At 53.7% G+C, this 23366-nt stretch overlaps 8 protein-coding genes across 8 annotated transcripts; 4 read left to right on the forward strand and 4 right to left on the reverse strand.

Moving 5' to 3' along the window:
- Positions 1-633: 633 nt before the first annotated feature.
- On the reverse strand, positions 634-2601 carry Z520_00865 (uncharacterized protein; the record flags this gene model as incomplete). Its single annotated transcript, XM_016771385.1, has 1 exon — positions 634-2601. The coding sequence occupies one exon, from the start codon at positions 2599-2601 to the stop codon at positions 634-636; it is 1968 nt and encodes a 655-aa protein (XP_016638295.1).
- A 350-nt stretch (positions 2602-2951) lies between these two features.
- On the forward strand, positions 2952-5438 carry Z520_00866 (uncharacterized protein; the record flags this gene model as incomplete). Its single annotated transcript, XM_016771386.1, has 1 exon — positions 2952-5438. The coding sequence occupies one exon, from the start codon at positions 2952-2954 to the stop codon at positions 5436-5438; it is 2487 nt and encodes an 828-aa protein (XP_016638296.1).
- A 1448-nt stretch (positions 5439-6886) lies between these two features.
- On the reverse strand, positions 6887-9499 carry Z520_00867 (uncharacterized protein; the record flags this gene model as incomplete). Its single annotated transcript, XM_016771387.1, has 2 exons — positions 6887-9322; positions 9389-9499. The coding sequence occupies 2 exons, from the start codon at positions 9497-9499 to the stop codon at positions 6887-6889; spliced, it is 2547 nt and encodes an 848-aa protein (XP_016638297.1).
- A 1661-nt stretch (positions 9500-11160) lies between these two features.
- On the forward strand, positions 11161-12744 carry Z520_00868 (uncharacterized protein; the record flags this gene model as incomplete). The annotated part of the gene is made up of 1 exon (XM_016771388.1): positions 11161-12744. The coding sequence occupies one exon, from the start codon at positions 11161-11163 to the stop codon at positions 12742-12744; it is 1584 nt and encodes a 527-aa protein (XP_016638298.1).
- A 437-nt stretch (positions 12745-13181) lies between these two features.
- Z520_00869 (uncharacterized protein) lies at positions 13182-14729 on the reverse strand (the record flags this gene model as incomplete). The annotated part of the gene is made up of 1 exon (XM_016771389.1): positions 13182-14729. One exon carries the CDS (start codon positions 14727-14729, stop codon positions 13182-13184), a length of 1548 nt encoding a protein of 515 aa, XP_016638299.1.
- Positions 14730-15992: 1263 nt separating this feature from the next.
- On the forward strand, positions 15993-17465 carry Z520_00870 (uncharacterized protein; the record flags this gene model as incomplete). The annotated part of the gene is made up of 3 exons (XM_016771390.1): positions 15993-16031; positions 16078-16515; positions 16566-17465. 3 exons carry the CDS (start codon positions 15993-15995, stop codon positions 17463-17465), a joined length of 1377 nt encoding a protein of 458 aa, XP_016638300.1.
- A 666-nt stretch (positions 17466-18131) lies between these two features.
- Z520_00871 (uncharacterized protein) lies at positions 18132-20075 on the forward strand (the record flags this gene model as incomplete). The annotated part of the gene is made up of 4 exons (XM_016771391.1): positions 18132-18295; positions 18363-18574; positions 18661-19156; positions 19241-20075. 4 exons carry the CDS (start codon positions 18132-18134, stop codon positions 20073-20075), a joined length of 1707 nt encoding a protein of 568 aa, XP_016638301.1.
- Positions 20076-20467: 392 nt separating this feature from the next.
- Positions 20468-22471, reverse strand: Z520_00872 (uncharacterized protein; the record flags this gene model as incomplete). The annotated part of the gene is made up of 1 exon (XM_016771392.1): positions 20468-22471. The coding sequence occupies one exon, from the start codon at positions 22469-22471 to the stop codon at positions 20468-20470; it is 2004 nt and encodes a 667-aa protein (XP_016638302.1).
- Positions 22472-23366: the final 895 nt, after the last annotated feature.

Raw genomic sequence — 23366 nt, forward strand, 5'->3', positions numbered from 1 at the left:
TGTAAGAGACGGGAGCCACCAGTGTCACCAATTGTCAAGTCTGGGGAAGCACAAGCGGGTCTCAATGGATATGCCACAGCCCCTCATCTGGTATCCGATAACACTATCAATTATCAGACATTGATGGACAGACTGGGTGACTGCAGGTGCAGAACCAAAAAATGGTGTTGTCGGGATCAGTCTGTGGCGTGTGGCCTACGCAGGGAAAAGATGGACAGTACCGAGTAGACAAAGACCGTCGATCACTTCTGCGCCCCTGTTTGACTTCAGGGTGCAGCTCCTCCGAATCGACTCTGGTGCTCTGGGATCTTCGATCATAAATGATCGTCCACCACTTCTTTCCACCACCCTGGTCTTCTAGTTCTCCCTCCCCTCCCGCACCGATTTGGTCAGCCAACTCGATCTTACAACGCCAGTCGCGCCTGTTGATTTGCCACGAGAAAATGATAACATTAGCATGAATTCGGTGGTTGCTTGGCGGGTTTCTTCAAGTCGGATTTGTCTTCTCTGTGGCTAGAATAGACACAGTGGCACCGGGAGCAGTGCTTTCTATCCGGTAGCGCCGAAGACTACATCATTGGAAAGTGCGAAAACGCCCTGCAGATAGCATTGAAGCATTGCGAGGACTCAAACTCATGTGCCTGCCACACAGAACAGTGACCCGACAGTGTTAGTCTCTTGGTCATTGTTGTAGCTCGAACATCCTCCAACCGAAACTGCGAAATCCTCGGCGAACTTCGACGCCAGGATCCAGGAATCCGCCCATTCTCTCTTTTCGCCGTCAAAGGACATCAATGGAATACCAGGCTCTGTTGTAAAGTCATCTTCCCGTTGTTGGACCGTGGCTTCCAAAAGAGGAGTGGTAAGCGAGTTCCGGGAGAGCTTCTGTTCCTGGCGCATCAGTCGAGCGATCTCGTCATCCGCCGTCAGCGCTTCATCAGCCAAGTTGATCTTTGATGCGCCCTTATCGGATGCTTGGTCTTCTGCCTCCGCCAAGTATTCTTCAGGGGATTGAGAAAGTTCGCTGTGCACCGTGACCGCTGATAGTCCTTCCCTCTCCAGGAAACTCGGGTACAAAACATAGTAACCACGCGCTTGCATCATTTCAAGCATCGGTACCATCCATGCGGGATATTCGTGGGACAACATAGGTGTAGACTTTGTCTGCGACGCGAGCTTCGGATCAAGGAGGAGTCTATAAGACAGGAAAGTGTGGAATTCCACCCACCGGTCTCCGAAATAGAGCACCGCAGTGGATGCGGGCGCTTGCCATAGGGTGAAGGGCTTCGCAAGCTGTCCTCCATATGGCGCTTTTGTTTTCAGGTCTGGTCCATATCGAGGTAGATCCAGCGAGATGCCAGCCAAGTTGCCAATCAGACTTGTACTTTGTGATCCGTATCCGTACTCGAGCAAAGTGTGCATCAAGAACTGGAAGTAGTCTGGCGAGAGCTCGGTGTTGGGCGAGAGCAGCAGAAGATGAGACGTGCTGGGGTCTGCAGGATAGAAGGACTCGACCGTCCGCATAGACGCCTGCACCGGAGTCATGAGCCTTGCATCAAGCCTGTGCTTGATTGTGAGTCTGCTCTCACTGCCAGCGCCATTGGCAGGCCATCGGAAGTTTGACAAATATCGGGCAAGGAACGGGTCAACGTTATTGGGGAGTTCCACCGTCATTCTGGGAAGCGGCCATCCCGAGTAGTCGGCGTCTTTGATCGATCGCAGAAGCCGCATCAGAGAAGCTGAAGACTCAGGCCGCGCTTGAATTACAATATCAATCTGGATTTTCTTGAGCTGCGAGAGCGATGCAGCGTCCAGAGATGAGATCCACGACAGACTGTGCTGGCTGTTGGCAGGAAGCGTTATGAGAGGGAGACCAAGCGACGACGTTTTCCCTCTCAAAGCGTTCATCAAGTGGTCATCCTCGTGTGCTGTAGTTAAGACCGCAGACAGGCGTATGGCAGAATGGATATGTCCCAAACTCGCACTTGCACCGACCTCCAGCCTCGACACGGACGATTGAGCTGCATGGTCCGGTCGAGCATCGTGCAAGAATATATTACACCCTGAATCTTCGAGCCCATTCGCTGCACGAATGTCTGGCCAGGCTGCGGCGTGACGCCCCATGAACGCCAGATGAACTCGACTCCTGTTGTGCTGTGACATTGCACATGCCATGGGCAGGACCTGAGGTACGCTTTTCAAGTCCGAAATGGCGAAGAGAACATTGCCTTTCATATCCCGAATCAATTCATGCTCTTGCAACGTGGTGGCCAGTTCGTAGAACCTTATAGGACCATCATAACCCTGGTCGGAGTTTCGGAACGCATCTTGAGAATCGACCCCATACGGTCCATGTAACCCCGGGTGTAAGCGACCGTAGCGAGTGTCATATCGTTCAGAGACAGGTGGGAGATCTGTTGGCATGTGCCTGAAGAAGAGATAGAGGAGCCATGCTGCGAGCAAGACCAAGATTATGCGTCTGCGCCGAAACGACTTCCACCGGCCAACGAGGAGATTGTAGGTTTTCGACCGGCGGAGTTCGAAGGTTTCTGGACGGTCATTACTTTTGCTTTCTGAATGAAAGCGGCTCCTGGCAGCCATTCAAGCCTAGCCGCAGGGCAGAGTCGGTTTCACATCGATGCAAATTGTGTCTTTGTGAGATTGAATGCGCGACCAGGAACGCGATGGTGGCAGGGGGGCGGCCGGGAAAATATTTGTCTGACAACCGTGAATCCGGGAGGCTTTCTCAGTTCCTAGCAGCTCTGGGAGGCTGACGTCTCCGTCAGACCAAATCGATTCTTAGCTCCAATGCAGCTCGTCCTTTTAGCCTCGCTAGGTGCTTGAACTTCACTGCGATCAGCCCACTTCCCTCTGGGACATACAAATCAACTTTTCTCGCCCATCGAGGACCGACTTCTGGCGACAACGGTGGAGAAGCCTCAACCGAGGCAATGAGAGGCTTATGGACTCAAGCGTCTCGACCAAGGCTAAGAAGCTCTCACTCTCTCTCCTCGACCGAGTCCCTCAGCTCTACCCTTGTTCGAAAGACCACCACCAGACCTCCAAGGCGCCGGCCAGGCTTCGGTGACGCATTCACCGTCCTTTTGACTCCTGTCCTTGCGGCCGCCCTCTTCGTCGATACTAGTTGGAAGGCAAAACAGCGGAAGGATTGGGATGAGAGGCTCGCTGCCATCGACAATGAAATAGATTCGCTCAAGGAGCGGGAGCGGCAGCTCCGGAGCAGTCTCCAATTCCGTAACACCCTGTCTGGAATTTCTCAGCAACGAAGATATTATGCTACAGCCGTGCAAGCGCGGGTGCAAGACGATGAAATCCCGGGGGAAATTGAGATGCCAATTTGGCCGGCGGATTTGGGTCAGGAAGACGGAGTGTTGCAGGACGAGAAGATACCGATTCGGCAAGTGCTCTCTGCACGCGAGTTCTCTGCTGAGCAGTTATCCAACTTCCAGCGTTACCATCGTCTGAACGCAATCACCTTGGCACTTAGGATGCTCCTGCATCTACGCGTCGGACCCAATCACTTCTATTCGATCGTTCCACCGGACGATCTAGTAGACAGTGCAGTCCCTGAAACTTCTGAGGATAACGGCCCTCTTCCAGACACCAATCGCTTAGCCGAGATGCTGGCTCTGACACGAAAGCAGATGCGTTCTTTGGGCAACCTGGAAGACCTTTTCTATGTGGCACCTCGCATTCAAGCGCAGGCTGCCAGGGGTGGCCTTCAACAAGCCATAAAAGAGCTAACGGCTGAGTTCGATGCTGGCCGAATACCACTGACTGGGCTGATTGACGGTTATGGAAAAGCGGTTCTTCACACGGACGAAGTGCCTTCTGTCTCCGTTTACGTTATGCTCATTCGGTCTCTTTCGAAGGTTGGAAGCCACAGCTTAGCCTACCATGCCGTTGCCGCACTGAAGAGGAGCACCCTACCACTTTCAGACCCTGCAATCTTCTATATGCTATTGCAAATTGGTCGAGCCTGCGATTCCCGCTCTCTGAATCATATGCTGCACTTCATAGCAAAGTCGGATAACCCGCTGAACGTAATTCACAAGTGGGAAAAGACACGTGTCAATGGAATGGACCTTCCTGTTCCCGCCACTCTGAATCCACGCCTTTTGATGGTCTTGGTCTATGCATCCCTGAGGTGCGAGCAACCGACGCGGGCTGAAGCTTGGTTAACGCTCCTCCGCGAAGCGGACTATGGGAGCATGTGGAAGGATGACCTGTTCAGAAGCTTTCTAGCCTACTACTCTCAGCACGGGAATTGGGAGGAGGGCAAGAAATGGTTACAGCGTTCTGTGAACCACGCCTTGACGATCGCGAATCAGTCGATTGATCGGCTAGCAAGGGTGATATACCGTATGCTGGATCTGTGTGTGCGTTGCTGCAAGCTCGCAGAATATACCACGATTCTCGATGCAGCAGTTGATGCAGGCATTGCGCCGCCACTTGTCGATAAAACTCAGAATGATCGCAGGACATTTCACCCACGGACTCGAAGCATTCTTCTAGAGTGGGAATCGCTCCCTCTTCCGGACAATGTCGGAGAGTGCCCTGCGCAGGAAAAGGCAAGGTCATTTCAACTAGCTTGCAGGTCTTTAATGGAGGAGCTTTCCGGAAAGCCGCAAAAAGTCCAGAGTACTCAAGGGAACAAGGATAGCGAGCTGGTGCTGATGGCACCTACGGCTCAAAGCCCGAGTCTCCGGTATGCTGTGCGAAGACCGATGTCAGGTTCCCCTGCGACCGGTGGCGGTGAATATTCCTCGGCCGAGCTGGACAAACTGCAAAGCAGATTCACCCAGCAGGAAGCCATTATTTCTCAGTTGAAAACGAAACTGGACCTGGCGGAACTACGACAAAGATCTTATCAAGAAGAAGCAGCTCAAAGGGCACAAAGATGGATGAAAAGTACATCAGCATTGGCACAGGAGCTGCGAGAATCGAAAGAAGGCTATGAAAGGCTTCAGAAGTTGAATGAACTTTACGAGGAGGAGCGCGCAAACATGCGAGCGGAGATGTCAGCTCTGAAAGCTGTTGCTGAACAATTGATGCAACAACGACAACAGCCGCCGAAGCAGAACACCTCAACTGCCACGGAGCAGTTATCGGGAGAGAAGAATATAGAAAGTGAACCACGGAAGACAGGGTTAGTGGAAGAAATGTCGACTATGCCCGACCCGAAACAACCACCAACTCAGTTACAAAACTCACCAGAGACCAGAGCCCCGACGAAATCAGTCGAAAGTTCCAAAGCTCGGAAATATCGTCCCAAGATTGGTCCCATTCTGACGGCTTCTGGAGAGGTCAGAATTCAGACCTACTCGAAAGCCTTTGACAAAGATGTTAGACCAAGGACGTTCAAACGGGTTGAGGTCAAGATGCAACACGCCACAACCTCATCTTCGGTGCCTTGATTCGAGAAGTCTTGAAATTTCTCTGCTCCGGCCGCGAGTTCGCCGACCTAAACAGCCGCAGATTGTCAAGCCCTCATTAACGCTCGACGCTTCGAAGCCGACAGCCTCTTCCGCACGAGGTCCGACGAGCTAGTTGAAATATGGCTGCTATTTCCCTAAAGATGCCGTGGCCCAAATGACATCAGACCACGACCAGAGAAGCCCAGCTCAATATCTATGGACGTGGCTGGGTTCGCGGCGTCGATTTAGTTATCTTCTGGGTCACGTCGTGGCCGAACAAGTTATCGATCGACCCCGTTGGCCCTGCTAGTCTTCCCTCTTTGTGATCTCACTTCTCGTGATGAAACTACAAGTAGGAAGAAAAAATGGTTCGTTGTACGACACAATATAGCTTTTGGCTGAAAAAAAAGAGAGCACACGAGTACCGGGTACTCTGCGAAAAAGAGTCTAGAGAAGAGCGGCTTCATCAATCCCTCTTGGAGGCACGAACAGGCAGAAGAATCTAGGTAGCATCATGGATCCTTGCGGTACATGTACGTGCACATGGCACATGTTTGTGTACCTCTATACTATGCGAATATGTATGTATGCATCTGGGGACAAGATAAGAACTCCCAGCGGATAGTGGATAGCTAGCTATATCGACCGCATACTACATGATCCTCTCTTATTCAGTATCATACTTTTCATCAATAGATGGGGCTCGGATTCAAACGACAGAAAGTCCATATCGATACTAATAAATAGTGGGTATTGATATCGACTCTATTCAAAGTAACGCGATTGAGTCGTAACGATAGACCCCTCTGCTTTTGAGCCCATGGCCGTCGCAACAGGCCCTGAAGCTAAACTAGTGATTCGGGGGAGGGCAAGAGCAATAGTAGCGATAGGGATGTGTAGCTTAGCTACCTAGTGGTAGCCCAGCTACACCTCCCAACTTGATCCCCTTCCCAGATGTGGTCGTCCTCGAAGTTCGAGACTAAGAATAGAGTATAAGCAAGTAAAAACCCATGCCCAGGAATGAATGACCACCCTCTAGGAAGAGAATCCCTTCTTTCGGAACTCCGTGCCAGGACTTGCGTGCCAAAAAGCAAAAAGACCGGGAGCTCTCCGCTGCTCCGCCCAAGGGCCGGTTGTGAGGGCCGTAGACTCCAAAACTCCACGAACGCAAGTAGCCGCTAGATTTTCATTATTATGCACATGTTGTCCCCGGAATGGTGACTTGACTGGTATTGGCGGACTGATGCCGACTTGATCCTCCAGATAGGAAACGAATCTCTGTCCACGGTCGTGTCTCTGAGCTTGGATGCCAGACGGAAGAAACATCAATCGGGTTCAGAAAGCCGGTGATAACTCCGGCTCCGGCGCGCAGACCACCGCCCAGTATCGCACACACAGATGGCCTTCAGCGCCGTGGGGCTAGCGCGTGAAGGTGTTTTCTTGGTCGTTCACCTCGTTCGATCGTCCACCAAGACCTTCAAAGCTTGTACTCCGATGCTCAGCAGTTCCGGATCCTTGGTCTGCTTCAGAGAAGTCTTCAATTTCTCCACGGCGCCTTCTTTCTTGAACGCCTCTTTAACCCTGAGAGCCAATGTCTTGTTCTCCACATCTGCTTCGTCGCAACATAACATGTTTCTGACCACGACTAAGCCTCTATGCACCACGCCCGGATCTTCATCGAGGCATAGCTCTAGAAGAATCTCTGGCGCTCGTTTGAATTCGAGCATTGCGGTTATGATGTCAACGTATTGTTCTGTGAGCATGGCTAGGGCCCCACCCGCAGCGCGCCTTGTGGGTAAATCTTCAACATCGGCCATCGCAACAAGGATGTGTAATCGTTGTGCTGCACGCTTCGAACCGTCGGCAAATTTCTCGGCGCCGGTGGGAACCACTGTCAAATTACATATCAATTCGCAAGCTGCACGGCGGACGAGCTCATTGTTTCCCAGGAGAAAATCTTCGATGTCGTCCCAGGCAGATTTTATGATGAAAGAAGCTGCGTTAGAGGTAGGGGCTGATGCCAGGTTGGTTAGGGCAAGAAGACTTTCGAAGACTGGAAGGAGATCTCGCGGCTGGTCGTTAAGGCCTGCTCCGCCCGAGGACTTCAGCAACGCCACTAGTGGTGGGACAGCATCCGTGATATCAGGCGTCGAACCCGGTGTGAAGATGTGTGCTGGATTCAAGGAGATCAAGATCCGCGCCAGAGCGTGGGCGGCATCGGGGCTGGCTTGAGTGTTCTCGGATGATTGTAGACTTCTCTGTGCGTGAGAAACTAAAAGTTTGACGGCTCCCTGCTGAGCAATTTTCCCCCTATCTTTTGGATTCATGGATAGCGACAGGAGTATTTTATCGCTCAGCTGTGCTGTAGCCGGAGACCTGCCCTTGTTTAGTCTGATCAGTGAGGCCACGATTCCCGCCTGGACCACCGCTGTGCAACGTGCCCGCACATGCTCGTCATCCTCCAAAGGGTTCGGTTCGACAGGTTTCGTAGCATTTGCATATGCTTTCAACTGCGACATCTTCTTCTGCTCTTCCGACAGGGTTGGCGCATATTGTGTGAGGTTCGAAATGATACTCAATCCCCCCACCACGACTTCCGGAGTAGTGTGGTTTTCGTCGAGGACTTGAAGGAGAGATTTGAGGAACTTGCTATCTTTTGCGAGCGATTCTTTAATCTCGGGCTTTAAAGATGTATACGCAAGGCCTTCAATCGAGTCAGAAATGTTCTTTCCTTCTTCAACAACGGTGAGGGATTTCTTGAAAAGATCAACGAGTTCACTAACATCATCATCGGCCTTGCTGGCTCTCTGATCCCCGATCTTGACTCCCGAAGTTCTCAACTTAGCCAACACGGTGGCCGCCACCGATGGCTGTTTGCCGGTGCCGTTGCTGACTTTATCCGCTAGCCAAGATGCACAGTGCTGTGCGATCGCTGTCCGACAGGCGCTGTCGATGCAAGCAGCATTGAGCAAAAAGAGGAAGGCGTCATGGACGAGAGGACTGCTGAACCTTCTGTCGAGGAGCGGCATGAGCGAGGAGAGAAAGCCATCCACCAAAAAGAGCGGAGCCACGACGGCAGGGATGACTGGAAAGAGACTTGCCCCAGCCGAAAAAGCCAAAACGAGGTCGTCGCCCTTTTTGCGTTGGACGTGGCTTGTGATATAGTTGGACAGATATTCTTGACCGGTGGGTTCCGCCACTTCAAAGTACTTGGACAGGACGAGGGTCGCCTGTCCTCGGACATCCGGAGGGAGTCTCAAATCCAGGGAGCCCATGAGGGCTTCGTATGCATCCTCGTCGATGAACGTATGAAGTCGCTGCGTGTCGGCGATCAACAATAGGGCGATGCCTTTGAGAGCTCGGCCATCATGATCGTGGCCAGTTTCCATCAACTTGGCGAGGAAGAGCTGGAATAGATCATCTTCCACGCGGAGTCGGACGTCCTCGGATGGCCATAATGTGACATCGAGCACGACAGAGCGAAGGCAATTGGCGGCGTCATCGCCCCTTTCGTAAACATTCTCAAAGAAGGAGGTCGTCGAAATTTGGAGCTCAGTGGCCAGATACTTTCGAACTGCGGGACTCCGTTTGGCGAGCTCGGCGATGATGAAATCTTGGGCGTCGGACATGGTGGACTGGCGGCATTCGAGGATGATTTGTAAGCATTCGAGGGCAACAGCAGCAGCATTAGAAGCCTCGGAGCTCTTCAGATACTTGATAGCATCTTCACCGGCCGAGTTGTCGTGGTAGAGGGCATACCTCCTGACCAGGTCCAAAAGGGGCGAATTGAGCTGGTCATCATGGTGAATGGCGAAAAAGGCCGCCTGGACATCCGGGTTGGCATGACCCAATGCAGCGGCTTCCCTCAGCTTTCTCGACGCTTGCTAGATGGAGCAAATGTGAGCGATAAAAGTTAAAAGTAAAGATTGTAGCCAGGCGATAAAACGTACCACTTTGTCACCGGCGTTGGAGAGTTCGACGGCTTCCTTGGCCAACTGAGAGGCGCGTTCCGCATCGCGTTCTTCGGATAATTTTCGGTTCATCCGCTGGACGGTCGACATGGAAGACATTGGACCAAAGAGGCGAGGGTGGAACTCCACACCTCAGAGCGGTGAGGGAGAGTGATGTAGAGGAAGACGAAAAGAGGGTATGAAGAACTCGGAGGTTTGAAGTGGTCGAGCTCTTCAAGGGAGAATGACGTGAGATTAAGAGGCCGAGAACATCGTTTATAAAGGCGTGAAGAGCGAGCGAAAGATTTGAACGGAAGCCGGAAGGCGGGAGGCGGACGGCAGGCGGGAGGATGGGAGGATGGGCGGTCTGTTTTTGAGCTGCGAGCAAGGCGGCGAAGAAGCGAGGAGAAACCAAAAAGAATCGAGAAGTTGAATGGGTGTGTTGGTCAGCTGATGGAGACGCACCCAGTGTTGTGAATCTATTGTCCTCAGTGGTGGGCGTTGGGGCGTATGTAGGTATGTATGTATGTCGAACTCGAAAAGTGAAGCAAGAGGATAAGGCTGGTTGTTTTTGTAAATGGCCAAACAGATCCGCGGATTGTCGCAATTATTGGAAGGGATGTTGGCGGAACAGCGAATTGAATTTGCTTCTGGGTGCCTCCAAGCTGGACAAGCCGTTTGACCCAAGTACGGGCCACGTGGGATGCAGAAAAAATGATGCAAGAGGCTACTGCTGCGAGAGGAATGAAAAGTTTTTTTGGTTTGGTGTGAGAGTAGCGAGGAATACGAGGGGAGGAGGACGAGGAGGGAAAAGGTACATGCACATGCAAATGTAGCTGGAGGAGTACCGAGTACAAAAAGAAGGGAATGGAGGGAGGAATCAGACGAGGGAAGAAGGGCCGAATAACGATAGCAACAGGTGCCAAAAGGGGATGTGTTTGGCGGACAAATAATGAGTCAAAACATTGGGAAGCCCAGGAAGCCTGCGTCTCAAAGGGCCAAAGGGGGGGCGAGCGAGAGAGTAAAAATGGCAACGCGAACGCCAGACGGAAATTAACAAAATTAACATGTGCGATCCATAAAAATATTGATATGGTGCCAGTATCTACATTGTATCCAGCATCATTGACTGAAGGCCGAAGAACCTTGGAAGTGAGAGAAAGAGGTGAGAGAAGTGAGAAGTGAGAGCAAGTGCCCAGCGAGAAAAAGGTGCTTATCGTCTTGTCTGGCTCATGCAAGCATCCGGCATCCAGCAGTTCTCACACGTTCTCTGGGCTGTTGGATTGTTGGACTGTTGGACTGTTGGCACTGTTGACCTGTTGGACCGGAGGCTGCCTATCGCAGGTAGCTGCCTACTAAGTACCTACCTAGGTACTTATCTACTACTCGTACCTCAGGCTTATCGGTGGGTGCCTACCGCCTAACCTCACGCCTCCTCTACGCCTATCTCTGTGCCCCTAGGCGCCCTGTGCTTGTGCTGTGCTTGTGCTTGTGCTTGTGCTGCTCAATCCCTCCACCTGACCCTTACACGCAGCACACGCTCAGCCATCCATTCATCCATCCATCCAAACCGGCATCTCATCAACTCATCAACTCAGCAAACCCATCATTCATCCTCATCTCCAACGCCGCGCACCATCCCACATCTCACATCTCACATTTCGCCTCTCGCCTCGCACATTCCACAAATATTCCACCTTCTGATTGCTGATTTCTAATATCGTTGTCCCGTCGTCGTCATCACGGTTACCATCACCATCACCCCATCATGAATGCGGTTGATGCATCCGAGCACTTTGACAAGCCATCCCACTGTAAGTAGTTCCAAGAAGCTATTCCTCATCGCGCAATCTTTCATCCGCCACTCCGCTGTACGCGGGCCCAAGATTCCCCCTGAAGGCCCAGCCCTCAAAGGCTCAAGCTACGGCTCCCCTCCAATCATCTTCCTCAAAATCAATCCTCAAGGCTCTGTCAAATCCTCACTATCTATACTCGGCTCGTCGGCTCGCTCGATATCACAAGGCTGCCATGGAACTGACATTCTCCTCCTCCAACACATCACAGCAACAGAACAATCCCCTTCGCTCCTCGCAGTGATCCTCGACACCAACCCAGCAGCATGGTCACTGCTCTCCCAAACCCTTCCTCTTTCCAGCGCTGTGGCAAACCTCCTCGTCTTCATCAATGCCCACCTGGCCGCAAACTACACCAACAAAGTCGCCGTCATCGCTTCTCATTGCGACAAAGCCACATGGCTCTATCCCAGTCCGACCGAACAGAAACTCCCTCGCTCCATCTCGACTCGGGCAAAGCGACAACCTCAAGATCCATCTTCTCTTCCAGACGACAACCTCTCCGACTCCGCCAAAAGGCTGAAACTTAACGGTCCAGCGGGGGATCCTCCTCCCCCTTCGTCCTCAGCAAACACGGGCAGCAAATACCGGCCCTTCCGCCTCGTCGAGGAAGAGCTCCTTCGCAACCTGACCTCGCTGCTTTCCAGCACCTCTCCAGATGCAGTTGCCGGCTCTCCATCCACCATGATCGCGGGAGCCTTCACCCTGGCACTCTCCTATATCAACCGGGAATCCATCCTGCTCACCGAATCTCTAGTCGGATCATCCAGCACCAATGCGGGCAGTGCCAGAGACCCGACGGCCGCGGCGGCTGGAGAAGGAGCTACTCAGTCCCTTCAATCACGCATCCTCCTCATCTCAGCGTCCCCTTCAACCGACCTGGCTCACCAATACATCCCCATCATGAACGCCATATTCGCATGCCAGCGACTCTCCATCCCCATTGATATATTGCAACTCCCTCTCCCCACCTCCTCTTCTTCCTCCAAAGCCACCGGAGCGACTTCTTCAACCACTGACCCATCATCCACATCCACATCCTCGTCGACCTCAAACCCAAACTCCCGCTCGCACGCACACTCCAACTCGACCGTCTTCCTCCAACAAGCCGCCGACGCCACCCACGGCATCTTCATCCCCGCCCACCTCTCTTCCCCCAACGGCCCGAACCCGGCAAAGACAGCCTCCCAATCCCTCCTGACCTACCTCCTGACCAGCTTCCTCTCCAGCCCCCTGACGCGGGCCGCGCACTTGATCCTCCCCACGCGCATCGACGTCGACTTCCGCGCCGCCTGCTTCTGCCACCGCAATGTGGTTTCTGTCGGCTTTGTGTGTTCCATCTGCCTGAGCATCTTCTGCGAGCCCCCGGAGAACGGCGACTGCCTGACCTGCGGCACCCATCTCGCTGTGGACGAGCGCGGCTATGGGAAGACGCCCGTGGTCGTCGCCGCCTCCAAATCAAAGAAGAAGAGGCCGCAGCAGCAGGCGACGGCCGCAAGGTGATCCACTTGGCACCGAGTGCGCTCAAATTGTAATAACAGGGACATCTCCCCGGGGGACTTTCGTCTACAATAATCGTCCACAAAATAAAAGTTATTGACCGTGATTAGACTCGGCAAATATGCATCTCAAGCGCACAGGGATGCAATATTTGTCTAGGATAGGATAGGATAGGATTTCGGATTGTTCGTCCACTAGTCTGAAAATTTAGGGCTCATTGATGTTTCGAGGCTCGAGCAAAGAAAAGGCTATCATTATCCCCGCCTCCTTTCCACATAGTCTTTTCTCGATTCTTTGGCAGTCTGATCTTGACCCCAGTCTTCCACCTCTGCCACTCGTCCCCTGACAGCATCCTCGTCTCCACCCTGCCCTTGCACCTGTCTTGAACGGTGAACCTTTGCAAAGACCAATGCCCATGCCCGTCGAGGGTTCCAGAACACCTATGATTGCCTCTCCAGGGGGTCAGCGCGCCGCGCGCCTTTTGCTCGGGAGACTCTGCCTCCTTGAGCGATCGACCCGCGGCCACGGCTGCGTGACATGGTGCATACCGGCTTTTTTTCTTCTGAATGCATCGAAGCAAGGGCAAACGAGTCCGTATTGTGGCCGAAATAAAAGTAGATCCCGTCACAACTTTTCTTGACGGCCAGGATCCCGATGGCGCCAGCACAAGGGCTGCTGCTCACACCGGGATGGCCCATGAAGTCGTTCTTGATGACCGATAGCATCGCCTCGTCTTCGTTGCACGACTCGAGCTGTCCACGTTCCTTGCGCACCGAGCTGTAGATCCGATCGGCAGCCGTGGCTGCAGCAGTCGTTGTAGCCATATGTTCTCCCGTCCCACTGGTGACTGTAGCTACACAAGTTTGAGTAGGATCCTGTGGGTCAATTGGAATTACGGCAGAGCCGACGCCGACAAGAGCAGCTGGACCACATCGGCCCTTGTGTTTCATGCCGATTCCACCGGAGGATGAGCCCGCAGCGATGCGCCCGAAGCAGTCAATGGCAATGGCGCCGACTGTGTCCTGTATGTCATCCTTTCGCTTGTCGTCAGGGTGAACAACAAAATGGGGATCCTCTTCAGCCGGGCCGTCGAAGGAATCATTGATTTTCTGACGTTTGGGGGCTGACGCTAGCCATTGAACACTATCGTCAGAGGCAGCCTCGACATGATTCTGGGATGCATTTCCGTTTAGTGGATTGTGCTGAGTTGCTGATCGAGAGGGGAAGACAGAAGAAGGATATCCCGGGTCCCTGCCTCCGCCTGGGTGTGACAGTGTAGGCACATCAGCTGTTGAGGCCATCAACGGACGCACCATGGGACGCATCTCTGAGAGACTGACGTGTCTTCCGGGAGCTAAGGGGGATACATTAGGACTAAGGGGAGGAGCGGCCGGCGTTGGAGTACGGCCCCAGTCATCCTGTGGCGTTGTCGACGAAAAAGACTGGCTCTGACCTTGCCGCCGATTGGTGTCTTCAAGTTCGTCGCGCCATCTGCTCCATCTAGCACGCGCAGTGGCCGAGACCAAGAAGTCCGCAGGGAGAATTGGGACGCCCTTATCGGCGGCGTAGTCGGTGGCACCAGGACCGACCAGGAGGTTTGGAGGTACACGGTGAAGTGACATAGGTTTCGTGGTGTCGTCAAGAACAAGGCGAGCGACGGCAATCGGGTTTTTGACTAGAGAGATCGCCCCAACTGCGCCACTCCGGCCAAGGTGATCGACCAGGGTGGCATCACATTCGACCTGCCCGTCTATGGTCAAGTTGCTCCCATAGCCGGCATTGGTGATCTCCTTGTCTTCCAGCAGCCGGATGGCCATCTCCACAGCCTCAATAGCATCACCTCCGTTCTTCAATACGGCCATGGCGACCCTGGCGGCATCGTTGACTGCAAGCAGATGACTTTTCTCATTTTGTAGACTGTGAAACCCGGCGCCAGCGTGGATGAAAATGGCACAAAGGTCGCCGGCTGCTCGTGGCCGACGGGGCATTGAGCGAGATTAGTCGAGCAGAAGGGAGTGAACTCTAATCAGCATGGAGAGAAGGTATTCAATTGCGAAGAGAAGGCCGTCCCAGATTCAGAGTGAGGTAGACGCAGTACTCGTGTGAAAGGAAACTCAGGCGGTGGACGCGGAACGGGGCGCGGATTGCAAGGCACAGAGAGGGAGAACTGTGTGAAAAGAACTGAAGGGGTTAATCCTACTGGTGAAAACGGCTGTGGCAGAAGAGAAACTTCCGGAAGAAAGAATGGGCCTGGGGCGTGAGGAAGCCCGCCTGAATAAGTGAAAGAATGTTTGAATGGGATGAAGGAGTGAAGTGAAGTCAGAGATATGAAAGCGGAAAACGAAAGTCAAGTGGAAGTCGACAACCTGCCTGGCGTTTCTGAGCCGCGACCTCAGGATCGGGAGTCGCGACTTGCTAGCACAGCGTCATAATATGAACGTTGGCTCTGCCTACCGCCGCAATCCCCTTCTTGTGAAGGACAAGCGAAGGGAAGGAAAGAAGGAAGGAAAGAGAGCACTGGCAGGTTGCTGTAAGAGAAGACTGGCCCGGTGTCGGAAAATTGTGGACCCGATTCCGGTAAACAGCCTCAGTTGTGTGTCAACTGTCTACCTAGTATCATAGAACCCATACAAGCTCGCGTGGTGCGAAAACGAATGTGTTCTACATACCTAGGTACCTAGGTACTGATGGTGGGCGGCTGTGCGAGGCTCTGGAATTCTACAGAAGTATTGGGGATATGCGACCTTCACAAATGATATACCTTGAGTCACACAAGCAACTTTCCCGATGCTGGCAAAGAGGTATAGCAGTGAAGCTGCGTGAGATCAACACCTCTAGCATACTGGCCAATATTGATGTCCCTTATGGTCCTGTTGAAGGGATGAATTTCTCGTGCAGGTTGGTTTGACTGCAAAGTACGGTCACGTGGATGACATAATCCACAGCCCACTTTTGCCCGGCGGGTGCCAGCCCACCAACTGCCATCCACTAGTAATACTGTTTCGTCTCACTGCTGCTGTCCCTCAATTGACTCGTCTTCTGCCCACAATTGAAAGCTGCCTGCACACCTCGGTGGGTGGAAACAAGGTGCCTGAGTTGCTGCATATTTCTTCTCTTCAGGCTTGGTCTTCGTTGGCAATGATCCCTCCGACAAGTATCGACTCATCCTAGCGACCTCCTCCTCATCGTCCCCGTCTCCATCCGTCGCATCGCTGCTGTTCCTCGAGTTAGTCCGCAACTAGCCGTTCAAGATGGCCTCCCAAACGCCTGCCGTTGTCATGGACAAGTATGTACTCCGTCTCCAGCCTACGGCGCTCGTTGCTAACAGTCACCCAGCGGAACTGGCTTCTCCAAACTTGGTACGCTCGTCGTCGTTCCAGAGTTCTTGCATTTCTGACCTGTCCCGACTTAGGCTTCGCCGGAAATGATGCCCCTTCCTTCGTTTTTCCCACGGCCATTGCTATGAAAGGGGCCGGCGGCGGCGCTGCAGGAACAGGCTCGGGAAGACCGGCAGTTGCCAACAAACCTTCATATCTCACTGGTGGTGCAGGACCAAGTTCCAATCTGGCGGGCAAGCGGGGCACAGAAGATCTCGACTTTTTCATTGGGGATGAAGCGCTCGCTGCTTCGGCCGGTCCTGGCTACAGCATCAACTATCCCATCAGACACGGTCAGATCGAGAACTGGGACTATATGGAACGTTTCTGGTCAAACTCTATCTTCAAATACCTGCGAGTTGAGCCGGAAGACCACTACTTTCTCCTGACAGAGCCCGTAAGTGTTGTTGATCTACTGCCAATGGCAAAATGTTGACTAGCTCGCAGCCTCTTAACCCTCCCGAAAACCGCGAGAACACCGCCGAGATCATGTTCGAGTCCTTCAACTGCGCGGGTCTATATATTGCCGTACAAGCCGTTCTCGCATTGGCCGCTTCGTGGACATCTTCGAAAGTGACGGACCGATCTCTAACCGGCACGGTCATCGATTCTGGAGACGGTGTCACCCATATCATTCCCGTTGCTGAAGGATATGTTATTGGTTCGTCGATCAAGAGCATACCGATCGCTGGACGGGATATTACATACTTTGTGCAAAGCCTGCTGCGAGACAGAGGAGAGCCAGACAGCAGTCTCAAGACAGCAGAGAAAGTCAAGGAGGAATACTGCTATGTCTGCCCCGACATCGTCAAAGAGTTTGCACGCTATGACAAAGAACCTGATCGATTTCTCAAGCACACTGTGACCCAACCTAACGGCAGGTCCATCACGATTGACGTCGGCTACGAGCGATTCCTGGCCCCCGAGATCTTCTTCAATCCGGAAATTTATTCTTCGGATTTCCTCACTCCGCTCCCCACCGTGGTCGATGGAGTGATCCAATCGTCCCCGATAGACGTTCGAAGAGGTCTTTACAAGAACATTGTCCTGTCGGGCGGTTCGACCCTGTACAAGGATTTTGGTCGGAGATTACAGCGAGACATCAGACACTTGGTTGATGCTCGCATCCGAGCATCGGAGGCTCGAAGCGGTGGAGCCAAGAGTGGTGGTTTGGATGTCCAAGTGGTAACCCACAAGCGCCAGAGGCATGGACCTTGGTTTGGTGGCAGTCTCCTTGGTCAGACACCTGAATTCCGAAGTTACTGCCACACCAAGGCCGAGTATGACGAGATAGGCCCGAGCATTGTCAGGAGATTCGCTTTGCTGGGAGGTCCGGGAAGCACCTAGACACCGAGATCTGACGAGATAGAACGTGACGAATTGAGAGAAAAAGTCCCTGAAACTGTGCTATTGACGACGGGGCTTGGTACCCGTTCACTCCCTTTTTCCTTGGAAGATCGAGGTAATGACTTGTGATCGAACTGGACATCAGACAATGAGGACGAAGCCAAACCTGTGTAAAGCCTTATAAGTGGCTAAACGTTGGATGGTTCCAGCAGAGCGATTACATAATCTCGCCCAATCGAGTGACCAGAGTCAGCCCACTGCTCGCCCAACTCCACGCCTACCCAACGCCCACCCTGCGCCCACTGTCGGTAGAGGAATCCCCGTCGGCAGAACGGCGTGGGTGCCTCGCTTCACCAGCAACTGGCCGTCTATCCTTTTCCTTCCTGTCAGGGCTGAGGCCAGGGGTTGATCCTTTCCATCTCCTTGGTACTGTGCCACCAGACTAACTTGAGCGCTTTTCCTCTTCCGATTCCCTGCAAGAAGACGAACTCGGCTCGAGCACTAGGCCTGCTGTCAGATTGCGTGGAAGAGGGCGTCATGGTCCAAACATCCTGTGCCCCAGCAAGATTAAATGGAAGCACTTGACAGAGGGATAGGGCCATTGTCCGTCCGGCCTGTCAATCCTTTGGTGCCTTTGCCTTCTCTAACCCTCCCACCCACTCCGCCATGGCGTCCTCCAACGCCTCGTCGGCTCCAATAACGGTCCGTTTCATGATCCAAGATCCCGGTTCCCGTCAAACTGGGCAGGACAAGACCATCAAAATCGCACAAGCCCGAAGCCATGCAGCCAAATATGTCGGTCGACGCGCTCGCTGGGAAAGGCAGATGAGGTAAACAGATAGCACTGGGGGCGTAAAGAGCCCACAGTTAGATCTCCTTGCTGACAAGGCTTTGCAGTTTCCGCCGGGAGATGGAGTGCGAATCATCCCAACGACACGAACAAGAGAAGCGCACCGCAGACGATGGTGCAAATGATGGCACAGAGGATCAAACACCAGAATCCTCCAAGGTGGTTGTCCATAATGCTCTGACGCAGAGCAAAAGGGATCCATTCTCTCCCTACGATGCGTCAGAGCATCCGGCAGTCTTCCAAGACCTCATTGAGTACAGTATGCCATTCAATCTACCCTTGCCGAAAAAAGACAAAATCGCGATGCATCGAGCCCTGCTGACCAAAAATCTCTCGTTCTCAAAGCCTACGACAAGCTATGGCCTGACCTGATTGAGGTCCAAGGAAAGCCAGCCGTCCATCCAGGGCGGCGGCAATGGCGCTTGGCTGCACAGGAGTGTTCTGCCGTTCATCATGTCCACCTCGCGAGCGTGGCAGATTTCGGCAAAGCCATGTACAGCGCCTACGGATATAGTGCCATGTTCGATCGGCTGAGGCTGTTTCATCACACCAAGGCACTTCGACTGGTAAGGCAAATTATCCAGAATATGGAACCCAACGACATCCCGACCGATTCGCTCGTTATGGCGGTATACAATCTTTCATACCAAGGACTGGACTGGGACAAGCGGGTGTTTCCGGAGAGTCACCCCCCTTCGCCGACGCTTGGTGCACGCTTCCTTATCCGGTATGGTAGGAAAGTACCGCATGCCGAACATATCCGTGCCATGAATCTCCTCATCCAGGCCAAGGGCGGCTTGGAAGAAATCGAACTTATTGGCATTGCAGAAATGATATGGCTGTAAGTGGTCTGCCGGAACCCAAAAGGGAAAATGTTCCCGTTTTTTAATCCCCGTATCCTAACATTTGGACGAACACAATATAGATGGAGCCTGAACAACTGCACAACCCTTATCCAACCCCCGAGTTTCCCGCTTCTGAAAAGCTACGAGAAACTTCTGACAGAGTACACCGAAAGGGTCAAGATATCCCTCCGCAACGGCACGTTTGGAAGACTCGGGACGGGGTTTTTGGTGCTACCAGCGAGGGACGCTATTGGGCGCCTCCGCGAGCGTTTGCTTGTCACGGCCGCCATCACCGTGGATCTCTGCCACCTAGAACCGGGCTACGAGCGGACGCGGGAGTGGCGGCGGCTGCTGGCTGTCGCGCGTGCGAACCACCACCAGATTCTGGACATGCCGACCGAGATTCCGGTGAGTGAGGCCGGGAGCGAGGAAGAAAGGCTGATCTTTGCTATTACGCGCCTCGGCGCCTTACTTTACGACGACATGGTCGTGTACCCGCAGATCGACTCCTCGGAAATCAAGCCCCGCCTAGCGCACGCGCTGCGCCGCGCCCTGACCGAGAAGTTTCACAAATTCACCCCGGGGGGAGGCCGCGAGGAGTACCGTCCCTTGGTGCTCTGGACGCTGCTGCTCGGCTGCATCGGCGCCACCTACACACCTCACGACCGGCCCTGGTTCGTGAGCCAGCTCCACGAGCGCTCCGCCCAGCTTGGCCTCAATAAGTTCCAAGACTTCAAGGCCGCCATGGGTTGTTACCTGTGGTTTGAGAACCTAGATGGCCCCGCGCGGAAGGCCTGGTCCGAGGGCGAGAATGCGTTTCGTACCAAGCACACGGAGCAGGACGAGGATGAGGTCGAGGATAAGCACACGCCCAAGGACAAGGACAAGGACTCCAAGAGTCAAGGGGATTTCTGACGCTTTGACTGACTGTCCGACCGATCCTGCACCCATGATATGGAGGCGCCAGACGTGGTAATTATGTTGGAACAATCTCGACCGACAAAGCGGAGGACGGACCCCAAGTAAGCCCAGATCCGCCGTAATGATCTAATATTGGGCCAAGACCAGCTGCGAGAAGAAGAAGAACTAGGCCGTCTAATAATCATACAATTATGCCATCCAAAAAAGACAATCTTGGATAGCAACGACTCCGTTCTCAACTGGTTTTTCTCTTCTATCAACTCCTCCTCCTCCGCCTGCTACGCATGCCTCAGCTATCCAACCGACCGAATCCAATCTAGTAGTATGCTTTTCGTCCCTCGAAACCCCGGGGCGCAACAGAAGAAGGGGGAATCGAGATCTCTCTCTCACCCGACCCGATTCAGGAAACACACGCCTTCCACATGTCCCGTCTGCGGGAAAAAATCAAACCCGCCCAACTTCTCGATCCTGTACCGCCACCTCCCGCCGGGGAATCCGGCCACCAGCATGCCCACGTCGCGGGCCTGGGTGTGCACGTTGCAGCTCACGTAGACGACGCGCTTGGGGCCGAAATTGCAGAGCTGCTGCAGAAAGTCCGGCGAGGCGCCCTTGCGGGGCGGGTCGATGACCACGAGGGTTTGGGAGGGCGGGAAGGGCACGTCGGTGAACAAAGCTTGGGCGTCGGCGGCGATGAAGCCCGTGTTGCTCTCCCCAGCGGCGTTTTCTCTGGCATTGGCGGTGTGGTTCAGTTTGGCGTTGTCGCGCGCGCACGAGATGGAGAGTGCGTCGATGTCGATCCCCAAGACCGACGAGAAGTACGGCGCCAGGGCGATGCTGAACAGGCCCGAGCCGCAGTATGCGTCGAGCAGGTATTTGATCTCCTTGGTGGGACCAGGGGCCTCTTCTTCAGACTCTGACTTGACGTTGACGCCAGAGCCCACCCAAGACACTACTGGTGCTGGTGTTGGCGTGGTGGGTACTGATTTTTGGGGGGGTGTCGATTTTGGAAGCAGGTTCTCACGGATGTAGGTCAAGAAAGTAGGCAGGATGGAGTTGTTGTTCTGGAAGAAACTGTTTGCCCGCGTGGTGAACGTGTATGGCCCGATATGCTCTGTCGTCAGGGCTTTGTTGTCTGAAGTGTAGGTCTTGATGTCTCGGAAGCGGGGGTACGTGTATGTGATTTCGGGGGTGGTTGGGGAGGGGAAGGAAAGCTCGGTTGAGAGGGGCTCGCCGGCGTAGGCCAGCGGTAGGGACGACAGATCTTGAGTATTCGATTCAGAAGACGAGGAGGAGGCGGAGGGTGTCGTCTGTCCGTTTTTGCCTATGTTTGCGTTTGCGGATTCAACCATTTCCTTGGGCCCATCGTCGTCGCCTGACAAGGTGTCTTGTGTCGATATCTTCCCCCGTGCTGATGACGGGATCATTTCGCGCCTCGTCGACTCCCTCAACAGGACCGTCGCGCCATTCTTGCTCTTCCAAAACTCCCCGTGCATCTTTTTCCGTTGTATCTTGAGACCTTTGTTGAGAATCGGCGTGCCGATCGGACACTGTTCAATGTCCAAGATATGGGGCGTGTTCTTCTTCATGAACCCGAACGGTGGCGGGTCGTCCCCTTGTCTGAGAGGTTTCGACCTCGTGCCTCCACTATAATGCGGCGTGAGTTTCGTGCGGTAGCCGTACTGGAGGGGTGATCCGATGGTGTCGTCCACCGGGGGAATCTGCGACGGGTCCAGGTTCGAGAAGTGCTTGAACGCCTTTTCCACGATTGTCTTCTTGTGCGCGAGCTGGTCCGCGTAGGGAAGCATTTGCAATTGGCACCCGGAGCAGACTCCGAAATAGGGGCACTGGGGACTCACGCCCTCGCGACGAGGCGAGGGGCGGACGAGTTTGACGAAATCGACGCGTGCCCATAGCGGGGATTCCTCGCGCTGGGGAAACGTCTTGGCCAGGACTCTGTCGCCGGGCACGGCGAAGGGGACCACGTAGATGAAGTCCTTGGAAGGAGGTGCATAGGCGAGTCCGTCGCCGGTGGACGAGAGCTCGACGATCTCCAGCTCGAGTTCTGTGTGCGGGTCGGGACGGGAGGTTCGCGGCCGCGACGACGAGGTCCCTGGGCGGCGCTTGTCGTCCTGGTCACCTGCAAGATACTGATCCTGTCCTTCTTTGGATCCTCTTTCCCCACCATCTCGAGAAATTACCTCATCGTGGTCTTCCCTTTCATCATTCTGCTGCTGCTGCTGCTGATAATGCTGTATTTTCGAGAGCAGACTGTCCGCCTCGATCGTCAGGACCTGCTCGGGCGTGCCATCCTTTAATCGACGCTGTTGCTCTTCCAGCCTGAGCCTCTTGGCGCGACCTAAGGGCCCTTTGAAACCGTTGGTTTTCTCCATCCTCGCCGCGATCGATGCGGCATTGTACTCCCCCGGGGATAATAGACTGCGCGTGGTTCTGCGATTGCGATTGAATGGTTGGAATGTTGCCGAAGATTGCTGTGCGGTGCTGGTGAATCTACGGACCGCAGAGGTCTGGTGAATGGGAGATGATGAAGTGAAAGATGAGTACCCCGGTGATGCGCATGAGAAAGAGCGGCGACAAAACATAGAATCTTCTCCCTCCGTTCAAACAGAGCCACCGCAACGAGACTAGAGTCAAGTGGGTGCTAACATTCGTTGCTGATTATCACCTCCAGAGAATGAACAAGGAGTCGCGCTATTCGAGGCTTTCAGAAAAAATTCGATTACATAATAACGCCAAGGGAATACCGGGAACCAATCAGATAGCGCGGATTATGCAACGAACCAGAGTGGCCGCCTTGCTATGTATTTCTTCCTGGATCCTCTTCAGCCTCATTCACTTTCTGCTCTTATGTGCTAGGACTGGGCCCATTAGTCTTTATACACGCTATCCAACCCATCCATTGGCGCCAAAGACAGCCCTCATCCCCCCCCGCGACGGAGAATGTCCACCACCTTGCCCAGACGGTTCGAGAACGCAAACCTATAATAGCCTATAGAGTATACCCCCCAAGATCGATGGCCTGTATGTGTTCCACAACTCCCAAGTCTTGCATGCTCAGCCGAAACAGCAAAAGCGCTCGTGATTTTACACAGGGTCCTGAAATATAGGCTGAAATGTCTCTGCGTCCGTCATGGCTAGTTTGGGCCGCCACGTCGACGTCGTATCTGACTCAGGGTGGCGGGCCAAAAGGATGCATCTTGCTGGTTTCCGTCTGCGTGCGGCTCGCATCAACAAACTGCATTTAGAAATCCGTTCAATATAAGCTAG

Source organism: Fonsecaea multimorphosa, assembly GCF_000836435.1.
Source record: "Fonsecaea multimorphosa CBS 102226 unplaced genomic scaffold supercont1.1, whole genome shotgun sequence".
Classification (NCBI taxonomy): domain Eukaryota; kingdom Fungi; phylum Ascomycota; class Eurotiomycetes; order Chaetothyriales; family Herpotrichiellaceae; genus Fonsecaea; species Fonsecaea multimorphosa.